The sequence below is a fragment of the Amblyomma mixtum genome, chromosome 3, assembly GCF_055824585.1.
Source record: "Amblyomma mixtum isolate Tamu chromosome 3, ASM5582458v1, whole genome shotgun sequence".
Lineage (NCBI taxonomy): Eukaryota > Metazoa > Arthropoda > Arachnida > Ixodida > Ixodidae > Amblyomma > Amblyomma mixtum.
This window is the reverse complement of record NC_143014.1, coordinates 205,779,012-205,792,831: the sequence shown is the minus strand read 5'-3', so window position 1 is coordinate 205,792,831 and position 13,820 is coordinate 205,779,012. Positions and strand designations below refer to the sequence as shown.

At 50.1% G+C, this 13,820-nt stretch overlaps 1 protein-coding gene across 1 annotated transcript; it reads left to right on the top strand.

Moving 5' to 3' along the window:
- The first annotated feature begins 1,609 nt into the window (after positions 1–1,609).
- LOC149353405 (uncharacterized) lies at positions 1,610–2,710 on the top strand. The gene is made up of 6 exons (XM_089575813.1): positions 1,610–1,652; positions 1,730–1,768; positions 1,841–1,879; positions 1,939–2,144; positions 2,392–2,555; positions 2,668–2,710. Exons 1-6 carry the CDS (start codon positions 1,610–1,612, stop codon positions 2,708–2,710), a joined length of 534 nt encoding a protein of 177 aa, XP_089431939.1.
- Positions 2,711–13,820: the final 11,110 nt, after the last annotated feature.

Sequence of the window (13,820 nt, the reverse complement as noted above, 5' to 3'; positions counted from 1 at the left end):
GCTGCGGAGAATGCTGACAGATGCAGCACGTGTTGCGAAGTGGATAGGACGCAAATCCATAGCGATAGCAGTCCATCGCAATCTCCTTCAAGCAGCAGGACGCATCTGGAGGTAATTGCTTGCATCCTGGCTGTTGCTTTTGAGTTTTGGAGTGTTGAATTTCCGCTTACACAAGCCGTGTTTTTTTTTTTTTTTTCAGATGTACGCGATTGTAGAATTTAACGAGACGCGTGAAGTGGAGCTCATCCCATTATCGTGGATGAATGGCTCCACGTGCTCATGGCCAAATGTGCCAGCTGACAAAGCCACTAGGCTTGTCAGGAAAGGCGGACCGCCGGGTCAAAATTACGTCGAATACAGAGCGACAGTAAAGCGGACATTCCGTAAGAATCGATGCAACTTTTAAATAAGAGCGCTGAACGTTTACATGTATTTCTTTTTTGCTAGGCTCATACGATGAGGGCCGAAAGATGCTAGACCGGGCCCGGTTTACATCTGATTTGTCCGACGACGAAGGCAGTAGTCAAAAGAGGAAAAGAATGCGGCCTACCTGGTGGAGCTCTTCGGACTCCGACTCCAACGATTTTCCAGAAGCGCCGGCTCTTCTGTCAAACAAACTGAACCGACGTAACGTTTTTTTTTTTTCATTGTCGTACTTTCATAACGCGTGGCATTCACACGTGTTTGTGAACATACCATTCGTGTCGGCGGCTTCGTTTCTTTGTAATCTTACAACACCTTGATGCATGCAGATAAAGTGCGTTGAAACGTTATATGACGATTGGTTTCAACATTCTCAGAATATTATAATAGGGAAGCCTCTGGTGCCAACCACAGCTTCAGAAACCGGACTCTGCGTTACTTAGTCTTCTAAAATACATGTGTTCTGGTCAATTACTTTTTTGTGCTGTGTATTGTTATATGCTTTCTTTCCTGCATTAAACATTGACAGATTTTAAGGTGGTCAGTTTTCTCCTTTTTCACTGACTTGGTAGAGTGCTGGTCATCACGTTTGTCAAATTCTTTTCCTCCACAGTTCACAGTCAAATAAGACAAAAGACTCAACTGAGTACGCCTTTAGCAACCTCCTCTCGTGTGGCACCCACAGAAGGTATATGCTCTTCTTAAGCAATTGCATTCAAGTTATTGTTTATGTTGTGTAGTACGAGTATCAATATTTTAAAATGCTGCACTGCAGCTGGCGGTCAAACGGTGCAGGGTCTGGCAGCGATGGCAAGTAAGTGTGGAAGCCACTTCTTCATTGTATTATTTTGATAAATGTTTTAACCTTAATGCAAAGCATGCCTAGTGCTATGTGTGTCAAGTCTCCAAAGTGGTCAGGACTTGGCAGTTCGCTTGGAAACAAGCTTTGCATGGCTGTTTTTGTCATTTTTTCTGTCACTGCTTCCTACACTTCGTTGTAAGTTTTGTTCTAATACTGTTCTTTCACAGGGTGCTTTAAATATAAAGCATATGGAAACAGCATGTCCTCCTTTTGCGTCGTCTCTACACGATTGCTCTTCTTCTGTGCTTGCCAAATTGCTTTCATATCTCACTGTATTAATTGTTTATGTTGTATATTTCTTAAGGCACAAGTGATGTTGCCTGTATGGAGCAAAGTGGAGCCCACGTGAGCTCTTTGGATAGTCAGGGTAAGCACTCCTGGGTCTTTAGATAATTGTTTTCTAACTGTAGAGTATGCTTACAGTACATTTATTTTTTGTTTCAGCACTTCTGGGCACTCAGCCTTCACTGGAAAAAAGTGGTTGTAAGAAATTTTTTTTTGTCAGAAATGTGCTTTGAGCTCCCAGAGCACTAAAAATGATTCGTTTACTTTCAGGTGCACAGCAGTGCTGCAACACAAGTCTCAGCTGTGCTGGTGAGTTCCGCTTTGCTTGCAGTAAATTATCAAAGCTTGTGACATTATTTTTCTTGCAGATTTTCAGCGCCGGGTGCTTAATTCATTAAACATTTTACGGCATACTCAATCCGAAATCTTGGATTGCGTCGGAAAACTGCTGGAGAGGAGGCAGTCTGACAACACGGCGGAAAACCTGGAGCTAGTCCTCGAGAGCCCACTTGGTTCAGCAGCGGCTGTGCAGACTTTTGACACTCAACTAACTGATCAGATGAGTGAAGCCTTGGTAAGTGCCAGCCTACATTAAGCAGTTATATGTTCGGGCTGTTGACTTTAACTGTAGCTGTGCAGCATTCTAGAGTGCAAGTGTAGCCACAAAGACTGCATATTGTATAACCTTTCAGGTGATAGGCATTCAAATTCTTGTTCTGTTTTCTATTTTGTCTTGTTTTCCGTAGCTGCTGAATTCAAGTAGCTTAATTTGGTATCATTTCTTCACAATGAACTGACCTCCAAATCATTTCTCTTTCTAGGTTGTTGAACTAAGTTCATATGGGGCTCGCACCATAAAGGCCACCGTGAGCTCAATGCTTGCTCACATCATGGATGACCACACCGCTGCGCAATTCAGTATGCATGGCAGAAAGGGGAAAGAGGTCTTCCGTGATCTTAGACTGCGGAAGGTCATTTTTGGCACGTATACATTTTTTAATGTTGCTATTCTTTCAGGTTTGACAGTGCAAAGCCGATGTGTAAAGACAGTGCCAAGAACTTCTCACATACATTTTTGTATGCTGTTATGCTTTTAGGTGCTGTGAAAAGGACGAGGTCCCACTCCAGTGCCACCCATGAGGACGTGGACATTCAAATTGGTGAATGGTTACGGCGTGCAAAAGAACGCTGCGGCAAGGGACCACTGTAAATTGCTACATGCAATAAATAAATTGATTTCTTCTGTATTTCCTGCTGAATTTGTCATGAATACAGCAGTTGAATGGTGAGCTTCCTGGCACATATGCAATAACATGTCAGTTCACAGCCCAGGCCAATTGCATGCATGAGATGAAACCACATGACATTTACTTGAAATCCTGGTTTCAATGGCACGTTTTAAGAAAAAGTGGAAATCTCCACACAATTTTGTTAATGTAATGCTGTTTAAAACAAATTAGTTACGCACAGCTTATGTATGCTCTCGTCTGCCATTGTTGATCAGACTGTTGAATTACCCCAGTCCAGAAACATCTTTACTGCAGCTGATGCACAAGTTCTCAGGAGCAGAGCTGCCCTTTGAATGAGTTTTATATAATTTTCTAAAGGTATATGCGATAGGCTATGTCAATTACCCACTGCCCCCCCCCCCCCTAAAAGAAAGAAAAAATTGGGAATCTTTCCCTGGTAAAACAGCTGCAAACAGTAGTCATGAATAACAATTTGTGTGATGTGATTTCGAGGAAAAACATTTTTTAGTGTGGCTGGGCAAGGCATTGAAGTGCAAAAAGAATGTGCATCCTCCACAGGAAGAATACCACCCAGCGATTAGAGAGCAAACACAGGACCAAATTCTTTTCTGCAAGTCACCAGCGTGAAAGCTTTTGCCCATGGTGACAGACCCAATCATATTTATCTCAGGTGCTCGAGTAATGCTCTGGGAAATAAAGCAAGTACTGACTTTCACTTACGCTTGCTCTGAAGTGCAGCCGAATACACGAGAACCACCTTGCCCCTTGCAAACCAGTTGCGGCAAGGTTTTATGTATCTCCAGGACACAGCTTGAGCACTCAAGACAAGTGAGATCAGCTCTGTACATGTGGAAACTGAGAATTTTGTCAGCAATAGTTACTCATACATAAGTCCTGGAAACATACTTGTCCGTACATACATCGGATGTACATCTCGTCTCTCATGTGGATATACAAAAGCGGACGTAGTCCGTACCTCCGATGGACATACAGATACGTATGTCCGAAACCAGATGTCGTATGTATGTCCGACGGATGTCCAATTTCGGCGAAGGACGTTCGGCTTTAGTTCGGACGTCCGATGGACGTCGGTGGTTGCTTGGGATCATCTTGCTGCTTTGCATTCAGGGTCACCAGCAACCGAGATGCAAGAATGGAATAAAATAGGCTTTTCTATTCTATTCTGTTCTATTACGGACAGGATAATTTACTAAGCCTGTTGCTTTCGATGGTAGAGATTTACGATTAGAAAATAAAAGTGAAAAAATTTTCGAGGTGCCCTGAAAGTAGGTTGTTTGTCTATTTTAATTAGACCCTAATATGGGCAGTGTATTCTTTAGCATATATGGGCATGAAGAACATGAGGCCGAGAACTATGCCAGTTGGTAACCCGACAAAAAATAAAAGAACATGAGGTTAACGCAGAGGCTGTGGGCTGTTATGTACAGTTGGTCTGTTTGGTTATATTTCGAATTCTATAGAAATTCTATCGGGGGAAAATAGTCGCATAACAGTGGTCCAGCGCTGCTACACTGTTTCCAAAGCGGCGATAACTGGCACTTGAGAGCACGTCTTCTCTACTCTCCTTTTATCGCGAAAACTTTCCTCCGATCATGCTCAGTAGGTTGCATCAACCCAGGTTGATACATAATTTTGTGCTTTGCGGCCAGATGGCGGCACTAGTCCACACGTTTGAATGAGAATGGCGGAGCTTGCAAAGGCCGGCGGTTTCTTTCTCACCGGACATGCCAATCATGCTCTGGTGTCATATTCGTTATTCTGCAACAGCTACAGACCGCAAGAAGCAATATCCGGGGTGGCTTTCATAATTCTAAAGTCTGTTACAAGCGAGAAGGAATTCAATGAAATGGCCTGTAAGCTCAGCACATGTGCTTTACATGAGCCGAATAAATCGGTCGCTTAGATTTTTTTCCCACTTTACTGGAACCGACAACCGCATTTTTTTTTCTACCTGCAAAGACTTAGTTGAAGGAAATCGTTTGTATTCCACTCCAATGCTGTTGAACCACGCACCGCAGGTACAGTCTTTGACTTTGTTTACTTAGCACATACACACGCTCAAATTATACTTCGAAATATAAACAAGACTTCGTTTTCGGGTTTTATTTCTTCCCGAATTCGGGAGCTAAGAATCTCGTGATATTTTTTGAAGTCTTCCGATAATTCTTGTTTCACTGGGTCATATATTAACGCGATGGTGTTCAGAAACTCGTGTCGCAGAAAATTCGTCGTCGGCGTCGTTGACAGTGAGCAAAAAATCCCCCAAAAATGCTCAGAGAAGCAACTTTGAAGGCAAGTGGGCCACCTAGGTCACGTGACCTTGTGGCGTCATCACAACATGCCCACCGGGCAGTGAGCAAAGTGTACACCATGACGGTTTGTCGGAGATGATTGGTCGCTATAAAATGACAGAGAATGATAGAGGATGACCAATTCTTCATATATGAGAATTAACTTATACCCTATCGCGTCTTACCCTTAAGACGGAGTTAAAGTGCCTCCCCAACTTTTTGCAGCAGAAGACAGTTTAGTATAAATGCTCGTGTTTGCCGTGATATTGCTGCGTCTACAACAATAGCCGCTCGGCGGCTGTTCGGCACGCAGCTCGTGCGCCACGCGGTTCGCTGCTGAAGAAGACGAAGCTCGACGTTCCATCCTGGCCGTCTCGGTGTGCGCTGGCATCATCTCGGTGTTGGCGTTCCTCTGCCGTCTGGACGCGGCGCTACCTGTACCAACTGCTACGTGACACTGGTGGAGGTTGCGGGCTCGACGTCCCATGTCCAACACCTCTTCAGACAGCCGCTCATCGAGTCCCGACCAGCTACCCCTTGTCTGCACGCCCGTTCACCGCAGCAGCCGCCGCCTCCTGGGACTGGTCCCAGAGTTTGGTCTACTCCCAAAAGAGGCACGCACTCATCGACCTGGTGAGCATACCACCATGGCTCAGGCTAGCGCTTCACACTTGACGCCCCAGCAACCCCGCGTGCCAGCCAGCTTCCATGGCGTCACTTTCGAAGACGTTGAAGACTGGCTTGACCAGTTTGAGCGGGTTGCCGATTTCAACCAATGGAGCCCTGCGCAGAAGCTGCGGAACGTGTATTTCGCCCTCGAAGACGGAGCCAAGATTTGGTTCGAGAACAGGGAGGCCGATCTCCAAAGCTGGGATACCTTCCGCCAGCAGGTCCGGGACACCTTTGCTAGCACGGACCGCCGGGATCGTGCGCGGCGCCTCCTGGACGCTCGCGTCCAAAAGCCTAATGAGACAGTTGCCATGTTCGCCGAGGACGTGACCCGTCTTTGTCGGCGCGCTGACCCAGATATGGCGGAATCCGTGAAGCTCCGCCACCTGATGCAAGGTGTGAAGGACCAACTCTTCGCTGGTTTGGTCCGGAATCCCCCGCAGACGGTAGCCGACTTCATCAAAGAGGCGACCGCCATTGAGCGGGCCTTGCATCAACGCTGCCGCCGAAATGACTCCTTGTGCGGTGAGACAAGCGCCAGTGCGGCTTCTTTGAGCGTGTCCAGCGACAATGCGTCGCTGCGTGAGCTCATACGCGCCGTGGTCCGTGAAGAGCTGCAGAAACTGACCCTTGCCTCGTCTGACCCGACGGCTGCGGCTCTTACCGAGGTTGTGCGCGACGAGATTCGTCAAGCATTTTCACCGCCTCCTCCAGTCATGCCGGAGCCACGCCCCATGAGCTACGCCGCGGCTCTCCGTTCCGAGTTGCCACCTGTGCAACGCTTGCCGTACCACCCACCGCCGCCAACCGCTCCGCCACCGTCATTCTACCAGCGGCCTCAGCGAGGACCTGCCATGCGTCCACCGGCCCGGAAGGCGGCTGTTTGGCACACTTCTGATCAGCAGCCGCTCTGTTACCATTGCGGGGAAGCCGGCCACCTGTATCGCCGTTGCCCATACCGTGAAATCGGCCTCCGGGGTTTCCCACGTGACGCTCCTTGTCCCCGTTTCGGTGAGCGACCCCACGAAATAGAGGAGTACCTTGCTGCCCATGACACCACCTCTAACCGCCGACCCCGATCTCCGTCTCACGCACGCGTCACGTCGCCCAGCCGCCAGGCTTTCTCAGATGGACTGCGGGGCCGGTCTCCAAGCCCGCGCCGGGGAAACTGAAAGCGGCGACCTCAGGGGGGAAGGTTGCTGACAGCGGATATAACGAAGACCCCCGAACGCCGCCGGAGCGCGATGCCGAGATCCCGATGCCGCCGCAGCACGATTCTGTGAACCCGAGTTTCCCTGACACCGATGCAGTTGGCGCCGACCTCCGCATTCACGTTGACGGGCACCCAGTGACTGCTTTAGTCGATACAGGCGCGGACTTTTCGATCATAAGCAAACACCTCGCGGATCGCCTCAGCAAGGTAAAGACAGCCTGGGATGGACCTCAAATTCGTACTGCTGGCGGTCACCTCATGACGCCTGTCGGAAGATGCACTGCTCGAGTCACCATTGTCAATTCTGCTTTTGTTGGCATTTTTGTTGTTCTGCCGCACTGCTGCAAAGACTTGATCCTCGGAATGGACTTCTTGCGTGAGCATGGTGCTATCATAAACCTTCCTGATCGTCTGGTAACATTTTCGACCCCTGGAACGATTCCAGCCGACACCGAACCACGCAGAGTGGCCCTGCGCATAATCGACGCCGGTGTGACCGTCCCTCCGCGATCCTGTGCCCTCGTTACCGTCATTTGTGACGACCTGTGCAGTGCTGACGGCGTAGCAGAACAGAACACTGCGCTTGTGCTCTCCCATGGGGTCTGCATCGCCAGAGGTATCGTCACGCTACGGAACGGCCTAGCAGATGTCCTTCTAACGAATTTAGGGACCGAACGGCAACACATCGCTAAGGGCACTGCGGTCGCATACTTCGAGGGCATCGCCGAAATTAACGACTGCCTTGCCCTCCAGAGCGAAACGTCCAATTCTTGCACACCTCAGCTGATCCTCGACGTGAACCCAGGCTTACCCCCAGCCGATAGGGAGAGCCTAGTCGGCCTACTGCATCAGTTCCAAGACTGTTTCTCGTCTACGTCGGCAGTCAGACGCCTCTCGCTAAGCACCGCATCATTACGGACTCCAGTACCCGACCAATTCGGCAAAACCCATACCGTGTCTCACTGCGGGAGCGTGAAGCCATAGCTGAACAAGTCAAAGAGATGCTGCAGGATGGTGTTATTCAGCCGTCGAGGAGCCCGTGGGCTTCGCCTGTGGTTTTGGTTAAGAAGAAGGATGGTAGTCTGCGATGTTGCGTTGACTACCGGAAGCTTAACCAGGTTACCAAGAAAGACGTCTACCCGTTACCACGCATTGACGACTCTCTTGACCGGTTGCGGCACGCGCGCTACTTTTCTTCGCTGGACTTAAAAAGTGGTTACTGGCAGATCGAAGTTGACGAGCGGGATCGCGAGAAGACAGCGTTCGTGACGCCGGATGGCCTTTATGAGTTCAAGGTCCTTCCTTTCGGTTTGTGTTCAGCTCCAGCAACATTTCAGAGAATGATGGACGCTGTTTTGTCAGGCCTGAAATGGCAGACGTGCTTGGTATACCTGGACGACGTTGTTGTATTTTCGCCAACGTTCGAAGAACACCTCCAGCGCCTCTTGACCGTGCTACAGGCTATACGATCTGCCGGCCTGACGTTGAAGCCCGAGAAATGCCACTTTGGTTATGAGGAGCTCCTTTTCCTGGGCCATGTCGTCAGCCATCGTGGAGTCCGGCCGGATCCTGCTAAAACAGCTGCCGTCGCCAACTTTCCCACTCCTTCGGACAAGAAAACGGTCCGGCGTTTTTTGGGCCTTTGCGCGTATTACCGGCGGTTCATTGCCAACTTTTCCCGACTTGCTGCACCGTTGACGCATCTTACAAGAGAGGACGTCCCATTCACGTGGACAGAACAGCAGCAGCAGGCATTTGATGAATTACGGCGACGCTTGCAAACCACGCCTGTCCTTGGTCATTTCGATTCTCGTGCGGAGACTCTCGTCCACACAGATGCCAGCAACGTGGGTCTCGGTGCTGTACTCGTCCAGTGGCAGGACGGCGCTGAGCGCGTAATAGCATACGCCAGCCGCACTCTGTCTCGTGCCGAATCTAATTATTCCACGACCGAAAAAGAATGCCTTGCCGTGGTATGGGCTGTGACAAAATTTCGACCTTACCTGTACGGCCGACATTTTCAAGTTGTAACCGACCACCACTCTCTCTGCTGGTTGACGAACTTACGGGATCCCTCTGGCCGCCTCGCGCGTTGGAGCTTACGCCTTCAGGAGTTTGACATGTCCATCGTCCATAAATCAGGGCGCCAGCACAACGATGCCGACTGCTTGTCCAGATATCCAGTCGAGGCTGCGCGCGACGACGACGAACCGGACTTTCCTCTCATCGCAGCCGTAGACGCAGCGACTATTTCCAGTCAGCAACGTGAGGACCCGGCGCTGAAACCTCTCATCGACTTCCTGGAAGCCCCTACCGAGGAGGTTCCCCAGCCCTTCGCAAGAACCCAGTCCTCCTTTTGTCTGCGCAACAACGTGCTGTACAAAGCCAACTTTTCTCCAACCGGAAGCGACTACCTCCTCGTCGTTCCAGCGAATCTCCGTGAAGAAATCTTGCAGGCGTGTCACGACGAGCCCACCGCAGGTCACCTCGGCTACGCCCGCACTCTGGCTCGGATCAAAAAGAGCTATTACTGGCCTAAGCTTGCGGCGACTGTACGACACTATGTGCGCACGTGCCGTAATTGTCAACGACGAAAAACACCCCCTGTCAAGCCAGCTGGACTTTTACATCCCGTTCAAGTGCCCAGACTCCCGTTTGAGCAAGTTGGCATGGACCTTCTCGGCCCTTTTCCAACTTCATCTTCGGGAAACCGGTGGATTATCGTCGCTACTGATTACCTTACGCGCTACGCTGAAACCAAGGCCCTCCAGCGCGGCACAGCAGCCGAGGCTGCGAAATTTTTCGTGGAACGCATCGTCCTCCGGCATGGCGCTCCAGCACTAATTATCACGGATAGAGGCACCGCTTTCACTGCCAAACTCTTGGAATCCCTCATGCGGCTGAGTGGCACTACTCACAGGAAAACAACCGCCTACCATCCCCAGACGAATGGCCTGACCGAGCGCCTCAACAAAACTCTCGTCGACATGCTGTCCATGTATGTTGACGTTGAGCATCGATCTTGGGACAATATCCTGCCATATATTACTTTCGCGTATAACACGGCTCAACAGGAAACCACGCGGAGGACGCCCTTCTGTCTGTTGTACGGCCGCGAAGTGTCGACAATGTTGGAAGCAATGCTGCCCCATGATGGCCGCGACCCCGACGTTGGCGCCGAGGAGTTCACGCTTCGCGCAGAAGAAGCTCGACAACTTGCAAGAGTGCGCATCCTGAACCAACAAGACCGTGACGCCCGACGTTACAACCGCCGCCACAGACTGATGACGTTCGCCCCGGACGACAAAGTGTGGGTATGGACCCCCATTCGACGCCGTGGCGTTTCCGAAAAACTGCTCAAGCAGTATTTCGGCCCCTACCGAGTTCTCCGTCAGCTAAGCGACGTAACCTATGAAGTCCTCCCTGATGGGGCTTCCCGGACTACTCGCCGTCAGCAGAGACCAGAGATTGTTCATGTAGTGCGGATGAAGCCCTATTTTTCGCGAGACATTCAGTGACTAAGTGCTGTGCGTTACTCTGTTGTTTTTTTGTTTCTTTTAGAGCTGTGCACGGGCTCGGGCCGGCCCGAAAGCCCGTACCCGGCCCGGCCCGCGGGCCGGGCTCGGGCCTTGCGGAAGTCTATTCGCCCGGGCCCGGGCCGGGCTCGGGCCACGGTATATTTGTCTCGGACGGGCCGGCCGGGCTTCGCGATCGCGATTGCTCCTGCGTGGCTCCAGCCGTCCTACTGTTGCAAGGTTCGGAACTAATCTCCACATGAGTGGTCTCACAAGCCCAAATGACACTGCACAAAGGAAGGTGAGGTGTGTCGAACCGAAGGCACTCACAAAAGTACCCTCACTCACGCGTTGACGGGGGCCGGGTGGGAGGGGTGGGGGGGTCATTATCACATGTACGGGACAACCGGATTCTCGCTCGTGTGGCAACAACGACGTGTTGTGACCATTATCTTCTTGCTCGCCATGGTTACCTGCGTAGGCTCATAGTTTAGTTGCCGTCACGTGAACGCATGGAGGTCGCGCGACTCGATTCTTCACGGAGGACAGCGAAATCGGGCATCAAACATGTCGCTGGCGACTCATTGGGGTCGCCCCCTCCGTGACCATTCGAGTGCCTCCGAGAGTCACCAGAGTGAAATTATCTCTTTCTGTTTCATCGTCACTTCAATTTCAGTTTTGCAGGTCGGGCCGGGCCAGGGCCGGGCCTTAACTAACTCGGGCCGGGCCCGGGCGGGCTTCGGTTTCTTCAGTGTCGGGCCGGGCCGGGCCTCCGTCAGTAGTGTATAGGCTCGGGCCGGGCGCGGGCTGAAATTTTCGGCCCGTGCACAGCTCTAGTTTCTTTCTCCCTATTTTCTTGTTAAAGCATCGGGCCGATGCTCTTTCCGAGAGGGAGGGTAATGCCGCGTCTACAACAATAGCCGCTCGGCGGCTGTTCGGCACGCAGCTCGTGCGCCACGCGGTTCGCTGCTGAAGAAGACGAAGCTCGACGTTCCATCCTGGCCGTCTCGGTGTGCGCTGGCATCATCTCGGTGTTGGCGTTCCTCTGCCGTCTGGACGCGGCGCTACCTGTACCAACTGCTACGTGACAATATAACATGCTCTTAATTATTAGTTTATTTTGTAATGATTTAAAATTTCCAATTATGCTAATTATTTCGTAACCACTGTGAAAATGGCGGCTCGCACTGCACAACTTTTACCTTACCAGATATTTCTTTATTTTCTCATATAGTGCCATTATTTACCCGCATGCATTATCATCTACTGCGCAGCACTTCCTAGTTCGTGCAATGCCTGCCTGCCTGCGTATACCTTTGTAGACAGCGAAAACATTCGCTCACCGTCAAAGCGACCATTTTAAACCGCAGAAGAGTTTTGGAGCAGGTCGTCGTTAGCATGTATTATGCACCATGCAGTCATGCAAACGAGAGTCTGGTCATTAATCGTGTTTTGGATTCTCGCTTTTAACTTATACTATTCTAACTGAGCCTCAAATTAAGCACATAAACGCACTAAAAGAAAACACCCCTGCGGATTAAGCACTAGACGAAGGCCAATCTTCGCGCCATATGTCGCCAGCCCTCTGCACAGGATAACAAAGTTCCCTAGAAGGCTTATTTTCAGGAAGAAATCGGGTTTGGGTTTAACCCGACATTTAAGAAATCTGTCCGGGGTGCAAGAATCTGGTAAAACTAGGTTTTGAAAACTTGTATACGTCATCAACTCCTGCAGGACAGGCCCGAATAAACCCTTCTGTCTCATGAATCAGGGCAAAGACTTATCAAGCACAGTTTCTTTATGCAACGTTTCCGAAGTGCGAGTCAGCGCAGGAAATTGAAGGAGAGTCGAAGAAAAACGGGGTCCGAGGGGTGTGCAAGACGGAGGTGGTACATGCGCATATATGATGTTCCGGTTGAAAGGCTTTCCATGTCGGAGAGTGGGGGAGGGTTGAGAAAGGGAGACCAGGGAGGGAAGGAGTGGACGGGACTAAAAGCTCATACAGGGACTTTAGACGGGACTATTCGCTCTCGTACCTGTTCCCCATCGAACGAAGGATGTTTGAGCGAAGAGTGAGATGGGAAGAAAAGGCTTGAACGTAGCCGTTAACACGCCGTCTCCATTTCGTCAAAATGCGAATATTTTGCTACTCTCTATTTCCCTGGCATTTGCGCATATTTTTCGCGTCGAAGGGAAGAGTGCCGTCGGCAAGTTCTATTTCGGGTGCATGAAATATGAATTACAGTGTTGCCACGTCGCTTGTTGTTGGTCCTCTCTTTACGCAAGTCTGCTACAGGCACTTGCGCTTGGTATGATGGTTTGTCGGAGAGACGAAATTCACCTTTGTTCCGTCCACTCCGATCTGCATTTTTATTTTTTAGCTAATAACCTTTGTGTTACTCTAGGATGCTGAATCGTAGTTACCTTACGGTATCCTTGCTGACCCTAGAGGCAGGTATTGCTTTTCTGGTTAACTCTGACTTGGTTTTTTAACTTCTTCAATTGGCGTACCTTATTTGACACGTCTTTCAAGGACACCAGGAGCTTTCACCGTTTGGGACATCACTGGCGCCACTTTGCATGGAAATCCTCGAGCGTAACGCAATGACCGCCTGCAAATTCTTCCTATGGAACCGCTGTTAAAAAATGAACCGTTCTTGTGCTGCCGGGCCCGCCGCCACTCGACTTTTCGCCGATTCAGAACGATTCTGAGCCAGACTCACATGGTGTATTTTACTCGAACTCAAATCAGCGAAATTCAGTGTCGCTTAGACTCACATCAATGCGCATGGACACGGAGCCAGTTGACCTGCAAGAGTCTCAATAGACCCAGACTCACGGCAACCTCACTGAAAACTTGAACTCGTAATGACCCGCTAACCTGCAGGCTAACGACGAGTATTGTGGGCATATAGCTCAACTCACTATAACACGAACTCACATGGACAGTGAACCACTGCTGTACCCTACGGCTGGGGCTGGCGATGGGGATACTCAGAATATAACTAAAACGGATGCACACTCAGTATCTCAAAAGCACCACCTATAGCACTTTGGACTCATGCACTTGGGCTTATACTTATATAGTGGTTGAAGCGCGTATGCCAATATCAGCCCAAAAATGTTGGGAGTGAGCTCTTGGTAGAAACTGCACATGGTATGTATAGAGTTACTGTATATGCTACCAAAGGTAGCATATACCTTTGGTAGCATATACAGTAACTCTAGGTATGTAGAACGCTTAATGCCATCTACCGGTCACGAAGTAAACTAGTTAAAGAATTTCCTCGT